Consider the following 18,788-nt stretch of genomic DNA (forward strand, 5'->3'; position numbering starts at 1 on the left):
GCGCCCATATATAGAGGTTTACTCCTCAACGCAGCGTGCCGGGGTTCGACTCCGACCTGCGGCACTTTGCTGCATATCACTCCCCCCTCTCTCTCCCCTTTCATGTCTTCAGCTGTCCAGTCAAAATAAAGGCTGAAAATTTCCAAAAAAGAGAGAATAAATAAAGAGACGAAGAGTGTATGTGTGTGTGTGAGAGAAAGTGTGACGAGGCAAAGGAAAGAACACGCTTACTGAGGCTGTCTGTTAAAACACTTTATAGATACACACCTAAACACGCGCAAAAAACGAAGAAATTATACATGCAGAAAAGACACCACCAAAGGCTGAACAGGATAAATAGAATAATAACAGGAGAACAGACATGGCCAAAGAGGTGCGTGTGTATCAGTTTCTAAATTTGTGTGTGTGTCCTCTCTATTGCGGAAGTGGACTGCTTGAGAAGGAGAGAGGTATAATCCATAATATGGCATCTCACTGCATGGCTGCATACATTACTGCATCAATCAGTGCTAAGTTGCAGTGTAATTTTCTAACTCCCTATTTCTCTCCCAACCCCATCACACAGACAACACCCCATGGCTATTTCTGATGAGATTCAGAGCTAGAGAGAGGGAATAAGGTTGAGGAGGGGGAAGGGTGTTTATGGAGCAACCTACCTTCCTCTCTCCTTTCCTTCTATCCATCCAACCCCCTGATTAATTTCCAACTAGATTGCTTGGCCAGCAGTATTATTAGCATAACATTTCCACGGATCAAGCCCAGCTATGAAACCCTTTCATCAAGCTGCTTGTCAAACAAAAAATTTCAAATCTCATTTTGTTTCTAATATAATTTTCATACTGGGGGAGAGGAATCAGGGGCTACAATGTGGAGAAACAGAGGCTGTCGACGAGGTGGTGGGGGGTATCAGAGGATTGTTATTCCAAAGATAAACGGAGTCATCAATCAAAATTAAAATGAGGATGAGGTCTGGAATGAGATTCTGTACTAGCAGGCACATGTATGCACGCATGCGTGCATACCTGCATACATGCCCACATGCTGCAGGCCTAACAGCCAAGGTCAATGCTGGGTGGATGGGTGGGGTGGCGTCTGTGGGCTTGATCTAAACACTGGGACAAAACAAAACATGTGAGCTCAGCTTAATTTGTCATCTTCTGGTGCTTTAAGTCAGCAGCACTTTAACATTATCTGAATCTATTACCACATATGGCACAACACCTTCAGCAACTCATGAAATGCCTGTCAATGTGCTAATCTTTGACAACAATCACAATAAATAATTCTAACCATTGCTTTCATTACAAAATGTGTAACACTGTCACTGGTACCTCCCTCAAAGCAGCACGCTGTACCATTCATTATGAAAAACATTGAAGGAGTGGGGGTGGGGGGTTATTTTAATAAAGATACAAAATCAATGCAATTTAATCAATCCGAGCTAATTAAAAAAAACTTCAAGGTGCACAAACAAGATAACAATAAATGAACTGCGCCAAGAGAAGCATGCTCTAATTAAATGATACAAATTGCCATTGTATGGCTGTGCGCTGTTTGTTGACACCTTCATGAACAGAGTGTGGCATGCCTGACCACCCTCATGAGGCCTACTTCTATTGCATCTTAAACAGAATTCATTGGACTGATGGCACATGGTAAATTTTGTCCTGGCCAGACGGTATATATACTCTTTATCATAACAATGGATCATATGACTATCTTCCTCTTAGCTCTACAGAGCATTTCAGTGTCTTTTAACTATTTTTTTTCATTTTACCGCCCACAAATTCATTTTTTATTAAATCTCACTGCTCTCATCTGTATTGTTTTTGACCACAGCAAGCAGTGGTTTTTAGAAGAAGAAAAGCTCTGATAAAGCACCAAACAGCAGACAGACAAAGATAGTGACTAGCTGGTAAACACAGTGGAGCATTCAGTATCTAAAGAGCCAGATATTTCCCTCAGGAATTAGTGGAGACCAAAACAGAGCTATAAGGAGAGTGAATACTGGAATTAATGTCATCAGGTGGCCAGAAATGTGACTCCACATGCATGCTAGTGGTGCTCTATGTCCTCTGGATGTGTAAGCAGGAAAAATAGTTTGCTAACGGGTTCACTACATCAACTTAAATATGAATGTAAACAATGCAGGATTTTAGGCATTTCAAAAATCCCCTCTGCAAATGTTTTGTGGAAGGACATGCATTAAAAATGTTTCTCAAACCTCAAGGTTACGTTAAGAGACACATAATGGCTTTTGGTGGTAACACTGAATGTAAGCACAACTTTGTTTAGAAAACTCCACAGGGCACCTTTAATACAAGGTTCAAGAACATTTTGGAAGGTCATTTGTTGCAGTCTGACAGTTACTACAACCTACAGTCTACCCACTGTTTTCATTATGTCAATTAAGTACTTCGGTAAAAAATGGCTCCATGTGTATTTTGAAATGCAACTCTTCATATGTTCAACACAGAAGGAAGTCAGCAGTATGAACTTATTACCTACAGATGTCTCCATGCATTATTTAAAAAAAATTACATCTGGTGGTATATTACTTGTGGCTATTACTACTTGAGGCAAAGGGAAAACAAATGTAAAAAGTAATAACAAAACAGTAAAATAAGATTGAACATGAGATCAGATTAAAGAATCAACAATCTTGGCAACCTCTTCTCATTGGGTCGGACTGTTACCTTGCCAATGGCACAATTTTCTTACCCTAGAATTGGCCATGGAATAAAAGATAAAGGCAGTTTTGACAATAACAAATATTCTATTCTAATGACTTCTAACTTGGTTTAAAATTAGTTGTTTTGTGACTCACTGAGAACCCAGGAACTGAGAAAAACAGCTTATTGGCTTACGGTGTGGTGACATACGAGGAGGTGAATGGCCATGGGTGCTGAAGGCTGCTGGAGCTGTTCTCTGCCTCTCTAGTTTCTGATTCTTCACCTCCGTCCGCAAGATCCACACCTCCAGCACTGCCAGCTACACGTGCAATCACAGAGACACACAAACACAAGGCTCAAGGACACAACAATGTCAAAATGAACAAGTGGTAAGTGATCAGTCAGTGAATATTATGGATGCACACAGACAAACAAATCGGTTTCTCTTTTATACGTTTAATGATAATTGGAATTCTATGTCCATGAGCAGTTTGTGACACAAGGCTAAAGTTAATGCCAGAGACACAAACGTGCATGCATGCTTGCCCACACAAACAAACGCACACATTTAGAGTTCATTGAATCGTTATCACTTATCAGGAATAATTGCTGCATGTTTGTGCAAGTGTGAAATTGAACAAAATCCCACTCTATATAATTAAAGAAAACACAGTGAGCACACAATAACACGGAGAGGCCAGGAGAGCGTGAAGGCATGGATACAACCGAAGGCAACCCCAGGTAATATTTTCGTTCTCTATCTGAACCTCTGCCTCCAGTCCAACCTGTGGAGTCCTGTCTGGGTGTTGAGAAAAGCTGATTTCCTCACCTATCACTGCATGTTACCTTAGCTCAACCCTGTGAACAAATGAAGTTTTGGAAGAAAAAACAGAATTAGTCTCATCCCTACTTTGTCTCTGATGCTCTTTCCACCGCTCAGCTTCCTTACTTGTCTCTCTCCCTGTCTTTTTCTGTCTGCTGATCCATCTGCTTGGATGAAAATGACGTCCTCTGGTAAGGAAGCATCACATAAAGCAATTACTAACAAGCCTGATGTGCCACCCCCTCCTTTCCCTTTGTGCAGGGAGAGGATAGAGTGGGGCCAAGTGCCCTTCAGCAAAAATGAATTTTCCAATTTTAGTTAGTTCTTCCATGAATAAATAAACAAATGAATAATTGAAAGGAGCAACATAAATAAATAACATCACAAACATTCCGCCAGTACTCATAAGTATTCTACAGATAACCTGGGCTGCATGCTAATGATAAAAACAGTACATGTAGCAGGTTGAGATGCATTATTCACTGCTCTGCTCTAACCAAAATAAAATAAATAAAAATCTCTTGAGGAACTCAAAACATCCTCTCAGCATTGAAGTGACAGGCCTGTCCCATTTATAACACACACAAGGACACTGTGGAAAACAAATAACTGACCAGTCAGATGCAGTCGCAAATAAATAAACCAGCAAGGAGCTGCAAGCCATTGACAGGATCTCCAAAATTTCAGCAAGGCCCGAAGTTTAAATTTTATATCAACGAAGAGACTGACAGTTAAGTTAGAGACACTTACGTCAGTTGATGATGGTTCCTAGGATAAATGGTTCTTTACTTGGTTGGAAAAGGCTTTGTTTTCATGAGGGCATACCCCAGTGAATGTAAACAGCAGCACAGGACTGAAGAGAACAACAAATCCCTTTGTGCTACACATATCACTGATACAATGGATACACAAAATGCATAGATGCCATAACCAGGTATGGAACAGGTGGAGGCTAGGGTCATAGAATAAGAAATCTATCAAGACAGACAACAGCAGTAGCAGCATGGTCCACTTAACTGTTTTTTAAGAGCTATCAGACAAAACCAAGTAAGGGGACCTGGATACTGAGGGTGTTAATAGAGTGTGTACACCACTCCTAACAAATCTGTGTTAACTTTAATATTACAAATATTCCTTGTTTTTGTAAGAAAAATCAGGTTGGATATATAAATTATGAAGCTGTAAAGGTGTAACCGTAGTATATAGGAAATGACAAATGTACTCAAGACCATAAAACCGTAGTGTGAGGATAATGTTGAATGTTATGTTGTCTAGGCGAATGGTGAGGAGTCCAACACAACAAATACGCACAGTATACTAAGTCCAAATCTAGACAGATCACCATTTCATTACTAATAACTACTCTACTACTCTAATAAATAAAGGCCTCATTCTCTCACAACTAATGTCCGATTCTACGGAGACAATAGGAGAGGTGGGGATTATGTGGAGGCAATATTGAATCAGGGGTTAAACAAATCTCATTGTATTAGAATAAAGAAAAGCACATCAGCAAACACAGGGGGAAGTTGGCCTTTGTCCTCTGTGTGGCTTGTTTTCTGCAAAGCTCATTAAGGGATACTGTTAACATGCTTCCTAAGCACAAAATGTTAATTACAAACACAAGGCTAATATGCATTTTTACGCCACGCTTTTGAGCGGCATGGAGAAAAAAGAAAAATCTAATTTCCTCTGCAGTTCCGCTGATTGCAGTCTGATGCGGTGCTGAAGTTAATTAGAACCCTGTGATCTGATGTGATGAGGGGGTGACCGTACGGCACGCTGCCATCAGCTCTCCTCCCTCCCCTCCACGACTGCAATCACCCGGAGCATACTCATCATTACTGCCAGATTGAAGGTCCCGCCCTGTTGCTGCTGTCTCTTTTTGGTCTTTTCCTCTCACAGTCTTCATCTCTGTCTCTTACCATGTCCTGCAGTTCCGGGCTTCCGACAGCTTCTTTACTTCAAATTTAGTCCTGTGGGTGGCCGGTTAGCTCAGTTGGTAGAGCGGGCACACGTGCAGAGGTTTGTTCCTCGACGCAGAAGGTCCAGGATTCGAATCCGACCTGTGACGGTTTTCTAGCATGTCTTCCCCTCTCTCTCTCCCCTTTCATATCTCAGCTTACCTCTCTAATAAAGGCAGAAATGCCCAAAAATTAAAAAAATCCCACAGACATCCCAGATCCATCTTCAGGTCATGTTCATCATTCTCAGCCTAGCTCTGTGAGCTGGGCTAAGCAACCTGAGAGCACACAGAGGACCAGGGACCATGGGAGTTACTATAGCACAGTAATCATCAATGATAGTAAGTCAGAGTTTAAAACAGAGTATTATTTATGAATCTCATTTACATTTATATCAGTTTGTACAAAGATCTGGTGCAGGTTTTTAGAGGCACAACCAGGTCTCTACACCCCAAATTCTGCTATGGGCTAATATGGTCTGTGAATAGCGCTGTCCTTTCGAGTAACAGTGTCGACATTAAAACAACACGTCTGTAACAGCAGTGATAAGTTTTCACTAAAAGACACTCAAAGAGAGGGACCGTTTTTATGAAGTGACAAACCCACACAGTGACAGGATCATCCCATAAAAGTCCATGCGAATGAAATGAACGAGTGTTCGCTGGGTGTGAAAATATACTGTGGCACGCACCTCTGCAGACCCTTCTATTAATCAACCTGTCTGCACTTTGTTTTGAGAGTAATCTCGTCCAACTACCAAAGAAGCACTCAGTAGTAAGTGGCGCTTGGCTGTGCTTTGAAGGCCGTGGTTTATTGCCATCCCAAAGCACAGCAAGACTGCGCTGTAAAAACACATCATCCCAGCGCTCAACACTTGCCTCCTGTTACACACCTCACACATGGCGATCTAGTTCGGGCTTGAGGACCTCTTTTACAACTCCTGGCCTAAGCTTAGCTATCAGAGGCACTAGAACACAGACTAGGCCTCTATTCAAGTCCTTTCCTTGCCTTTGTCCATGCAAATCAGAAGTGCTGCTTCTTAGCGTCTCCCTTTCTAATTCTAGGAGTAAGCTCACTTTTTATAAATAAAGACAATCATGGTCATGCCCTTTTACACTTCCATCCCCACATAAATGAAAAATATAAACGGCAGCAAAGTAGGTCAACATCAAAAGTTAGAAATTCATTAAAACTCACTGCATGCATGTTTAAGGATAAGCTACAGAGGTGAATTTAAGATGGTTGCTTAGAGAAGCCGTATAATAGACAGCCTGGTTATATTTCCCATCATACTCCAGAAGGGTGAGGACCTCTTTTGAACTGCCTTTTCTGAGAGTATCAAGGTGACAGAAGTCAGTGTGTGCCTGTGCGCACGTGTGTGTTTCTGAATTTGTCGCTGTGTGCAAGTTATGCGTGTGGAGTCGTGGACAAATCCTGAGGGCCAGACCTTATCCTTCAGTTGGCACTCCTTACATCTCTCCATTTCTTAGTATGCATTAGTACACAAATGCAAACTTTCCATTCATATTTTTCTCTTACTACTGAGTTGAGGTATATCAGTGGGAGAATGTGGTTCATGACGCCATTTCACTCCAAATGAACTCAACAAGGGTTTTTCTCCTTTGTGGCACGGCCAGGGAAGCTCCTCTTGACTACAGTGAGAGCCATCCAAAACTTTAACAAAAAAACGAAGTGCTTCTTCTCATTACTTGACCTCCTCATGTAGACCTCCTTTAATATTAGGACAGAGAGTGCAGGTGAAATTCAAAATAGAAATAAATGTTAGTGCTGAAATATTGAAGTGGAGAGTAGCAGTTAAGAGAACCAAGCTGGGTGCGAAGGATGAAGTGTTGAGATGTGGCTCACATAGATTTGTCCAACATCATAATTGTCAGGGTTTTGTTATTTTGTGGTGTGTCTTATTTTTGTAGTCGGTTTCTGTTCTGTATTTTGCTTGTTTCCTGTTTTACTTTGATAACCTGTTCTCTGTCTTGTCTTGTCTTGTTTTACTATCTGTTTTCCCGCTCTTGTGATTACCTGATGTTTTCCACCTGTTTCCCAGCCCTTGTGTCACCTGCCTCTTGTTTCCTCGTTACCCTGTGTATTTAGTCTTTGTCTTCCCCTTGTCATTTGTCGGATCATTGTTTGATGTTGCGTGTTTTGTGTCTGGTTTTGTTTCTGTCAGCACGTCATAGCCTGTTCAGTTTTATCTGCCTGCTCCATTTTTGGACCGCCTTTGGTTTGTTCTGCTTTTTGTGTTTAATAAATCCTCGTGCTCATTACTCCTCGCCTGCTCTCTGCATTTGGGTCCACCAGTCTCTCTCTGCACGTGACAATAATTTATAGCATCCATGAGCTCAGTCCTGTATAAAGTACTTGAAAGCAAGTATTTTACCAGAAAATGACTGGTAGAAGTATCAAAAGTAATTTGGTGATATTAAATGTATTTAAGTATTGGAAGTAAAAGTAAAAAAAAAAAGGTGTGGCCAAAGGTGTGTAACGTTATCTTCATCACCACTGTCAGGCTTAGCCTGCACCAGGTTGCACCATGGTTATTTATCATTTTTGCAGGCTAAAAGACAAAAGGCAAATTTGTTTAATTTTATCCTAAATTGTGAAGCACTTTGTAAAGTCTGTGTCAATATGAGTGCTATGAATTAATCATTGATTATCCTTCTGAGGTTTGATAATGGTGATTGAAATTTTACCTTGCAGGAACATGTGATGAATTAGTCGTACCAACGCTACAAATAGCCACAGCCATGCATAATGATAGCTGTTCTGGTGCTGTTGGAAACATCACAGATGTGACACAGTCAGTTAAACTGCAATTCTTCTTTGTCGTATTTCTCATTGACAGGTCTAATGAGTGGTGGAGCGGCCACAAGTATCAAGGGCGTTTCTACATCAAGCTATATCTACCTGTGGGAGTGCTAATGAGGCTTGTGCACGTGCACCCACCTCCACAATGATTGACGTACGTGCGTCTTTAGAAATCTGATGAAAAGATAGCGTATGCTGACTTTTAAGGGCCCACTGTGTTTAGAAAAGTAAGCTCAGCTGATTGCAGGCATGAATGACCCTCAACAGTTACCACCATACAATACTGAATTGCCACCCCAAGTGAAATCCAATATCAAGCTGGAAAGAGTGCATATGTGTTGTGGAGGCAGAGTAAAGCAGGTCTGAGAAGTGATTGCTGTTACATGTGTGACTGCCTGTCTTTCACATCCTAGATAGAAGACATTATTGGTCCTCTGTATGAGTTGACCTTCTGTCGAAATACTAAGAAGGCATATATGAATGCAACATTTATCCCTCAAGTACGCAAAGTTTTCTTCCTGCACGACTGATGAAAAAAGCTGCTGAACCACGTCTTAAAAGGTAGCATTTGTGACATGGCTACAGCTCAGGGACTTTTATTTTCTCTCAAAAGGTGGAGGTAAACAGGTCAAGGCATGAAGGCCCACAGCACTGCCAGCCTTTTTTTACTTTCTTCTTTGAGCTCAATCAAAAGAAAGGATGAACTGAAGTCAAGGTACACTTGAGCATGTAGTGGCATACCCTTTACTCTTTCCTGTGGAAGAGAGTCATGTAGATATATGTGTATTCACGTGTGTGTGTGTGTGTGTGTGTGTGTGTGTGTGTGTGCCTTCGGTCAATAGGAAGGCCACTGACCTTTCTTTGCAGCTCTTGCCTCTTATCCTGCAGCAGCGTCTTTGGCTTGTCTATCTGCACCTGTAGCTCAGAAATCCGTTCTTTGTTCTGCCTCTTCACCTCCCCCTGCTCAGCACACAGACAGGAAAGAGGGAGCAGTCTGTTTTTAAAGGTGTCAGCACACACCTTACTTTTGCATAATATATATCACACCTTATGATGATCCATTAGCAGGTTACAGCAAGAGGGACGAGCAATAAGCTGACAAGATACACCTGCAGCGGACACACAACGGCAGGCGCACTGCACACAAATACACAATATTGTCCCTGTGGGGCAGACTCGTGTGTGGCTGCATTTAAAAGCACTTTTACTGGACTGACTTCGGCTCCGACCCTAAACTGCCTCCGGAGAAAGCGCAAAAGATAAAGTGAGTTAGAGAAAGAGAAAGTGAGAAAAAGAGCGAGAGATAAACATAGAGAGGGAGGCAGACAGAAAAAGAGAAAAGGCAAGCCACCACACACCCCTGCACTTCCAGACACTGATTTATAATTTTAATATCTCTAATTTTCACAGCAGCACCCATTTTCCAAATGTCATTTTCCAATTTATGTCAAACCCTGTGACCATTTTTCTTAATACAGCTTATGACAAGCTCAGTGGCAAGGCGGATATGCAATTCAGATTGAGTGTTTTACAGGCACAGCAGCAGACACACTAGGGTGTTTGTGTGTTTATCTTTATCAGTGTCTGCTCAGTATTTTGGAAGGGAAAGACTGGGAGCGCTATACACCAGGGAGAAATTGGATTCCCTGCAAAATATGTGCCCTTAGGGAACAGAACCATAATTCTGGCATAAATCTAATGATTACAGTTATCATTATAAGAATTATGATGGTGGCAATGATAATGTATTAAAATATGCATTAACATTAAGAGCTTGAAATGGAATACGGGCTGGCTTTATGGCCATTACATGAATATTGATGTTAATTAAAACAGAACCTCCCTTTTTATGTATCACTCTATCTTGTTGTAATGGTAAGAGTTGGACACATTCGTGAGCAGGATTTGGTTTACCCTATGTGGGGCACTGTGGAACTCCTCTTGGATGTGCTAGGGTCTTTACAGGTTACCTCTTTCCATATCAAACTCTGTAAGTGTGAAAAAAAAGTATTTTACGTTAAAGATGCTTTTAGACTTACTGTGTTACTCTAGATGTTTATGGCTAAGTGGCAGCTGTGTTGAGTTGGCTAAATTCTCTGAAAGACAGGGAAAAGTGTTCAGTGCTCCCTTTACCATCTCCTGGGAAACATGGGACCAACCTTTATGTAGTAAGGTATATGATATAATACAATAACAATTACATTTTATTTCAAATGGACTTAATCACTAAATAACAGAGTTAGTGACTAACATAGTCAACTAGTAATAGATTCTAAAATCATTTTTGGAGGCCATTACAAAAAAAACAATTTTTGTAAGTCACCTAGTGAAAATTCAGTTGGATTCTCTCAACATCATGGTGGATCTTTCTTGTTTTTTCTTTACTCCATTATGAATTCTCCTTTACGCTTTTCCTTGACCTTGTGAGTTACGTTTTCAATCAAGGAAAGGTAGTTAAAAACAACAACATCTTTCTCACCGAGCTACGCAAGTTTCCCTTTCCGACCATTAGGAGAATGATGAAAGATGATCACATTAACAAAGTTTAAATACAAAGCTATCTGGTGCCATGGTTGGGAACACTGCAGATTTAGATTACAGTATAGGAGATTCCTCGACAACATCCTCAAAATTTCAACACCTTGTAACGCAAAAAAGGATTGGAGTTGGTGATTTAAAGGACCATACCAATGATTTTCCATGTTTTATTACATTAACTTTAAACAACTACTGACCCCTATCCTGGAACCATCACCTTATCGTGGTGGAGAGGTTTGTGTGTCCCTATGAACCTGAGGGCTGTGTTGTCTGGAGCTTTGTGCTCCTGGTAGGGTCTCCCAAGGCAAAGTGGTCTCAGGTGAGGGGCCAGACAAAGAATGGTTCAAAAACCCTATGAGTGACCGAGGAAGAGATGGAGTGACCCTGCCCGGAGGAAGCCCGGGGCCTACATACTCACAAGCCCCTGGCTGAGCGCCGCTACGTTGGAGTTTACCCCGGTGGACGAGAGGGTCGCCTCCCTACGCCTGCGGGTTGTGGGGGGGAAAACTCTGACTGTTGTTTGTGCATATGCACCAAACAAGAGTTCGGAGTATTCGGCCTTCTTGGAGACCTTGAGTGGAGTCCTATATGGGGCTCCAGTGGGGGACTCCATAGTTCTGCTGGGGGACTTCAACGCGCACGTGGGCAATGATGGAGACACATGGAGAGGCGTGATTGGGAGGAACGGCCTCCCTGATCTAAACCAGAGTGGTTGTTTGTTGTTGGACTTCTGTGCTAGTCATGGATTGTCTATAACGAACACCATGTTCGAACATAGGGATGCTCATAAGTGTACTTGGTACCAGAGCACCCTAGGCCAAAGGTCAATGATCGATTTTATAATCGTTTCATCTGATCTGAGGCCGTATGTTTTGGACACTCGGGTGAAGAGAGGGGCAGAGCTGTCAACCGATCACCATCTGGTGGTGAGTTGGGTCAGGGGGTGGGGGAAGATTCTGGACAGACCTGGTAAGCCCAAACGGGTAGTGCGGGTAAATTGGGAACGTCTGGAGGAGGCCCCTGTCCGACAGACTTTCAACTCACACCTCCGGTGGAGCTTTTCGTGCATCCCTGTGGAGGCTGAGGGCATTGAACCCGAGTGGACAATGTTCAAAGTTTCCATTGCTGAAGCTGCGGCGAGGAGCTGTGGTCTTAGGGTCTTAGGTGCCTCAAGGGGCGGTAACCCACGAACACCGTGGTGGACACCGGTGGTCAGGGAAGCCGTCCGACTGAAGAAGGAGTCTTTCCGGGATATGTTATCCCAGAGGACTCCGGAGGCAGTGGCAAGGTACCGAAGGGCCCGAAGGGCTGCAGCCTCTGCCGTGAAAGAGGCAAAGCAGCGGGTGTGGGAGAAGTTCGGAGAAGACATGGAGAAGGACTTTCGGTCGGCACCAAGGTGCTTCTGGAAAACCATTCGCCACCTCAGGAGGGGGAAGCGGGGAACCATCCAAGCTGTGTACAGTAAGGATGGGACGCTGTTGACCTCAACTGAGGAGGTAATAGGGCAGTGGAAGGAGCACTTTGAGGAACTCCTAAATCCGACTAATACGCCCTCTATGGTAGAGGCAGAGCTGGAGGATGATGGGGGATTGTTGTCAATTTCCCGGGTGGAAGTTGCTGAGGTAGTTAAACAACTCCACAGTGGCAAAGCCCCAGGGATTGATGAGATCCGTCCAGAAATGCTTAAAGCTCTGGGTGTGGAGGGGTTGTCTTGGTTGACACGCCTCTTCAACATTGCGTGGAAGTCTGGGACGGTGCCTAAGGAGTGGCAGACCGGGGTGGTGGTTCCCCTTTTCAAAAAGGGGGACCAGAGGGTGTGTGCCAATTATAGGGGTATCACACTTCTCAGCCTCCCTGGTAAAGTCTTCTCCAAGGTGCTGGAAAGGAGGGTTCGGTCGATAGTCGAACCTCAGGTTGAAGAGGAACAATGCGGATTCCGTCCTGGTCGTGGAACAACGGACCAGATCTTTACTCTCGCAAGGATCCTGGAGGGAGCCTGGGAGTATGCCCAACCGGTCTACATGTGCTTTGTGGATCTGGAGAAGGCCTATGACCGGGTCCCCCGGGAGATACTGTGGGAGGTGCTGCGGGAGTATGGGGTGAGGGGGTCCCTTCTCAGGGCCATCCAATCTCTGTACAACCAAAGCTAGAGCTGTGTCCGGGTTCTCGGCAGTAAGTCGGACTCGTTTCAGGTGAGAGTTGGCCTCCGCCAGGGCTGCGCTTTGTCACCAATCCTGTTTGTAGTATTTATGGACAGGATATCGAGGCGTAGTCGGGGTGGAGAGGGGTTGCAGTTCGGTGGGCTGGGGATCTCATCGCTGCTCTTTGCAGATGATGTGGTCCTGATGGCATCATCGGTCTGTGACCTTCAGCACTCACTGGATCGGTTCGCAGCCGAGTGTGAAGCGGCTGGGATGAGGATCAGCACCTCTAAATCGGAGGCCATGGTTCTCAGCAGGAAACCGATGGAGTGCCTTCTCCAGGTAGGGAATGAGTCCTTACCCCAAGTGAAGGAGTTCAAGTACCTTGGAGTCTTGTTCGCGAGTGAGGGAACAATGGAGCGGGAGATTGGTCGGAGAATCGGCGCAGCGGGTGCGGTATTACATTCAATTTATCGCACCGTTGTGACGAAAAGAGAGCTGAGCCAGAAGGCAAAGCTCTCGATCTACCGGTCAGTTTTCGTTCCTACCCTCACCTATGGTCATGAAGGTTGGGTCATGACCGAAAGAACGAGATCCAGGGTACAAGCGGCCGAAATGGGTTTCCTCAGGAGGGTGGCTGGTGTCTCCCTTAGAGATAGGGTGAGAAGCTCAGTCATCCGTGAGGAGCTCGGAGTAGAGCCGCTGCTCCTTTGCGTCGAAAGGAGCCAGTTGAGGTGGTTCGGGCATCTGGTAAGGATGCCCCCTGGGCGCCTCCCTAGGGAGGTGTTCCAGGCACGTCCAGCTGGGAGGAGGCCTCGGGGAAGACCCAGGACTAGGTGGAGGGATTATATCTCCAACCTGGCCTGGGAACGCCTCGGGATCCCCCAGTCGGAGCTGGTTAATGTGGCTCGGGAAAGGGAAGTTTGGGGTCCCCTGCTGGAGCTGCTACCCCTGCGACCCGAGACCGGATAAGCGGACGAAGATGGATGGATGGATGGAACTACTGACCTTTTTTCCAAAGCATGCAATAATTTTTTAGATTGATTTCCTTCTTTATGTCCAGGCACCCATTGATTCCAGATTACACAACTATGGTTAAGAAAATCAATTTGCAAACACATAAACTCGCTTGAGATTTGGTTGTTATGTTATGTTGTATATGTTGTAAAGCAGGGATTGTTTCCTGCTTGCAGCTTTCCTGTTTGCACATTCAAGGGCTTGTGGAAAAGCTCTGACATCTGAGACTAGACATTTGGTTGCTGAGCAGCAACCTTTTCAAGGCAAGAAAGTAAAAAATTCTAATTATCCTTTATATAATTTTCACATTGGCTTTCAGTTTATCTTATAAGTTTAATGAGTCAACATTGTACAGTAAATGCCAATAAATTATGTAAGAGCAAATCAAGTTTTTAATAGTTCCAGCTTGCAGCTGCTATCCAACAATAATATAAAGTTGATCCAAGAGAAACAAAATGAAATGCTCTTTGTAATGGGCAAAAGCAAGTTGGCCAGCAGTGAGTTTAAGGCCCTGTTTACACAATGACGCTCGCAGGTGAAAACGACAAAATATTTTATCGGATGTGCCTTTCGTTTATACGGCGACAGCGTTTTTGCGACTTAAAAACGCAAAAAAGTGAAACCACCCTCCAGAGTGGAAATCTTAAAAACGCTCCACCGTCACGTTACCGTCTAAAGGGTAAAAACGCAAAAGTCTGAAGACAGCGGTGTGGAGAGAGACGAGAAAAAGGCGTCCAGGTAGTCTGTTGTTACGAAGTAGGCTACAGAAATTATAGGCTCCTGTTATCTAAAAGATTTTCAATACATGTAATGGCTCAATATTTAAATGATTTCGACAATGTGGATAAGGTTGTTATAGTTCGATGACCATATGTAGGCTATTCATTTGAGCCAGACATACAACGTTGCGGATGAAGAGAAAGAGAGAGAGCGAGTGGCAGCGGCCAGAGGAGGGTCTGCTTCACCCTCCTCTGCCCGCTACCTCTCGCTCTCAAGCAGCGGCTGAAGGGCTGCGAGGCTCAGGATATTGGTAGTGCTCCCATGGGTGCTGTGCTGTGGCTTATCACGGTCGATTGTGCCGGTCATCATCAGACAAACATGCAACTCCACCTCCTCGTCTTTCCAGACAAAATTGTCAGCTTTTGTTGTTCGCTTCGACATGTTTTGGTTTGGCGCTACTAAGGAGAGAAGTAGAAGGAAGGTTCTACGTAGGTGTGCAGCCTTGGTGGTGTTGTGTGGCAGTGCCACCTAGCCGCCTGGCGTGCATACTACATCGAATTTCACACACTTTTGTGTCACCATATGCACGCAGATTTCCCCCCCAAAACTCTCGTCTAAACGCAGAATAAAAAGTGAGAACGCAACGCCACTTTTGCGTTTTCTCTTCAGATCGTTTCCGTCGAAACATAGCCTTAGTATACATGACTTTACATTAATGGGGTATAAGATGCGAAACCACCTGTATGTTCAACACATCCATTGAACGGATGCTTGCTGTCATTTTTTTAAGGTGGCTGAGAGAAAGATAACTCTAACCCGACTGCCAATGACTACTCCGACCTATAAAAGTTCCACTCTGGCTATAAACATGCTCTGAAAACCATTAATGATAGCTGTCTAAGACCTGTCTATAGCATAGTGGTGTTAAGACCTGCTTAGGATAATCTAAACAGTCTCACCTCTGTACCTCCTCTTTCCTCTGTGCAAAACACTGATCGAATCTCTGAGTGGCGGCCCGCCAACTCCCATGTTCCCTACTATTGAAAAAAGGGTAAAAATAACAGGAACAAGTTGTCGGAAATGAAATTTCAATTCATCCAGTCCCTTTATACACTGGTGCGAGAGCCTGTCGTTGAGAGGGAGGGATCAATAGTGTTTAGACAGCAGGGCAGATTTTCTAAGCGCTGGATCAATAGGAAGGAAAGAGGAAAAAATACCCTGGCTTTTCTTTGGCTGTTGTAGTAAATACGAACAAATCAGTGGCCTTAGGCTAAATGGATTGACCAGCTGTTTCCGAGTTCTGTGTTGTAAATAAAGATCCATTCTGAGGTGTGTAACCGAGGCCCAAAGGCAAGAGTGCCACTGTTCAGGTTGGCCCTGCATGAGCTGCGCTGGACCACACAAGTGTCAGGGGGTGAGGGAGGCAAGGTAATAGAGGAGAGACAGAAGGCAGGGGACAGAGCTGACAGTCTGCTTGTTGTTATTTAACTTTGTTAATTATATAAAACGGGGATATAGTTTCAGTATTTTTTCATACAAGACACAGTGATCCTGTTGATCTTTAGTCTTCGTTCCTGTTATAGTAGGTTTGGTCAAGTTTGAAATATACAGTGTCTGCCACTCCAAGTGGTAGTAGAATGAATGCAATAAATTATTCAGCATTTTTTTTATTTTATTTTTTTATTTTTTTGCTTCTTGCTAACTAGTTTTTATGTAGCTCTTAATCACATTACATGTTGTTCAGGTTGGTGGGAGGCCATATATATATATATATATATATATATATCAAAATATATATATATATATACACACACACACACACACACACGCATACATCAGTTGAATTGTATATAAATAGAAGACTGAAAATACCACCATAAAGACATTGATAATTCTTATCTTGTCACACAGAAAGTATCTGATTAGAGAAATTGACAAAAGGCCAGGAATACAACTTTTTAGCTTAGTAAAATAAATCATTACATGAGGGATAAGACTGGTTTGTGACGTAGGCAACTGTGGCAGGTTAAATATCTCCACCAATATACTGGGCTAATACTGGGTAAGATCCTGACAGGATGACTGATGGTCTGCTTGCTTTGCCTCACCTCTGGACTTATTAAAGAAAAACACCACAGACCATGCTTTCACAAAACCCATTGGTCAACCACAGTGGTGAATGTGATGGGTGAAATTCATCACTAAAAACTCTTCAGCCAAAACAAAACACACATTGGAGCACCAACTGACACAAGATCCTCTGGTCATTACCGATTGCCTCCAAACTCAGTGAGAGGACACTTCAAATGTGTGCAGAAAAGGATGGCTGTTGACTCTCGCTGCATGGTTGACAAGAAAAAAAAGAGAAGGGAGAGAGAAATCTTAGGCTTTACTGTGCTTGGAAACACTGTCTGGGGCTGAGCAAAAGTATGCATGTAGCTAAAATCCCTTTCCTCTTAAAACTGGCTTTTGCAAGGGACGGGTCACAGTTGAAAGAACTACCTCGCTTTACATTTGGCCTCCCTAAATATACAGCACTCTCTGCTGTGATATATAACTGCCCTCTCTTTGCATTAGGCCAGTAAAACGGCAGTTTGATGGTACAACTGCACAAACAGATCTCAAACCTACTGTACAATTGCATAACAGACCCAGAGTCTTCATAAGAATACATCAACAGAGCATCTAGACATGCTGTACAACTCATTTGAAAGCAATTTCACAATGTAATTGAGGCCTTGTGTGTGCATGTGTGTGTTTATAACAAGTGTCGCCGCTCTCTCATTAAGGTGACCTAAGATTGTGCACTTACCGAATCTCAGGCTGAGCAGCAGAGGTTAGAGCACAACTCATTGGCTTCCTGAACACATTACCTTAATGATGCCATTCCTCACGCCTCCATTTCAACACATTTAGAGATGGAGCAGTTACAAGGTATATTAAGACATTCAAATGACTCCCCCAGCTATTTACCCACTGTTCTAGCACAAAAGGACTGAATTAAGTGTGACAGCACTGACTCGTTTCCCTTTCCAAACGACAAAATACATAGACAAAGTCATCATGCAGGAACGGTCATTAAAAATTTAAATTACAGCTTCCTTGCTTTTCTGAAAACTCTTGTCTTTTCTCTGCTTGTTAATAGGATTGTTTTTCTTTTAATATTAAAGTGTTCAAGACTGTTTATTACTTTTGAAGCCAGCTCTGAAGGCTGTTTCTTCTCCTGTTCCTGGCATCTGATCCAACCTCATTTATTCGACTGGGGGATTGAATGAAATGTCTGATCATTAACCCTGTGTTAGCCTCTGGAAGATGATTGGCTGCATGTTTGTCTCCTACAGTACACATTTTATCTTTTAGTGCACCTCAGTTTAAGCAGCTGTTTTCCATCAGAGACATATTTAAAAAACGATAACATTCACTAGCCTGTAGAACATACAAGGTATATGCAGAGTCCTTGAAAGCTATTTACTTTCATTGTCAGTTGCCAAAGAGAAAATGTTAAAAACTCTAATATTTGTTTTTGTCAGCTTTTCTTCTTATAATCTAGTTCCTGGCCATAGGTTACTGTCCGATGAGCTGCACATCTCAGCGAGTGGTCCTTAATGTGGTCATGTCCCCACAGACTATCTGTTCCATATTCTGGCCTGTGTAAGCAGTTTTCCCCCTGTTTTGAGGTATTTGGGGTATTCTTGGGAGGAGACAAGGGCTATTGAGAGTGTTTATGTTTCTGGCTTGTGCACAGGCTTGTAATGTGTAAGACAGGGCACTTCAGTATTCAGACGCCTGGGGCTATTCTCTAAGTGGACTTTACTTTGAAAACACAGGTGCCCTCCAGGGGTTGATGAGTGCTGGTTGTGTGCATGTGTGTGTGTATGTATGAGGAGGCAGTAAGCTGGGAGGGCAGATAAAGGAGCTGCACAGTTCTGAGGCCCATGCAATGCTCTGAATAATATATCCATACATCATGAGTCCATGTCAGACTTTGATTCAGTGTGGTGGTCTTGCAGAAACCACAGTGGTATTATCTTTAATAATGCAAGCTGGGATTAGGCACCTACTCTCTTGATAAATATGGGCAAATCAATTA

At 43.3% G+C, this 18,788-nt stretch overlaps 1 protein-coding gene across 2 annotated transcripts in view; it reads right to left on the bottom strand.

Annotated features, from left to right (window-relative positions):
- LOC116067762 overlaps positions 1-18,788 on the bottom strand; it is a 157,809-nt gene that overhangs the window by 9,212 nt on the left and 129,809 nt on the right. Inside the window, exons 4-6 of one of the 2 annotated variants that reach the window (XM_031324333.1) lie at positions 9,138-9,242; positions 2,868-2,991; positions 742-1,112 (exon numbers count right to left, since the gene is read on the bottom strand). In XM_031324333.1, coding sequence (XP_031180193.1) covers positions 1,063-1,112; positions 2,868-2,991; positions 9,138-9,242 — 279 coding nt within the window. In that variant the 3' untranslated portion in view covers positions 742-1,062. Of the gene's footprint in view, positions 1-741; positions 1,113-2,867; positions 2,992-9,137; positions 9,243-18,788 lie in introns of those variants that run through there. The other variant, XM_031324332.1, reaches the window with a different exon arrangement.

This window comes from Sander lucioperca, chromosome 3 (assembly GCF_008315115.2).
Source record: "Sander lucioperca isolate FBNREF2018 chromosome 3, SLUC_FBN_1.2, whole genome shotgun sequence".
NCBI classification, from domain to species: Eukaryota; Metazoa; Chordata; class Actinopteri; order Perciformes; family Percidae; genus Sander; species Sander lucioperca.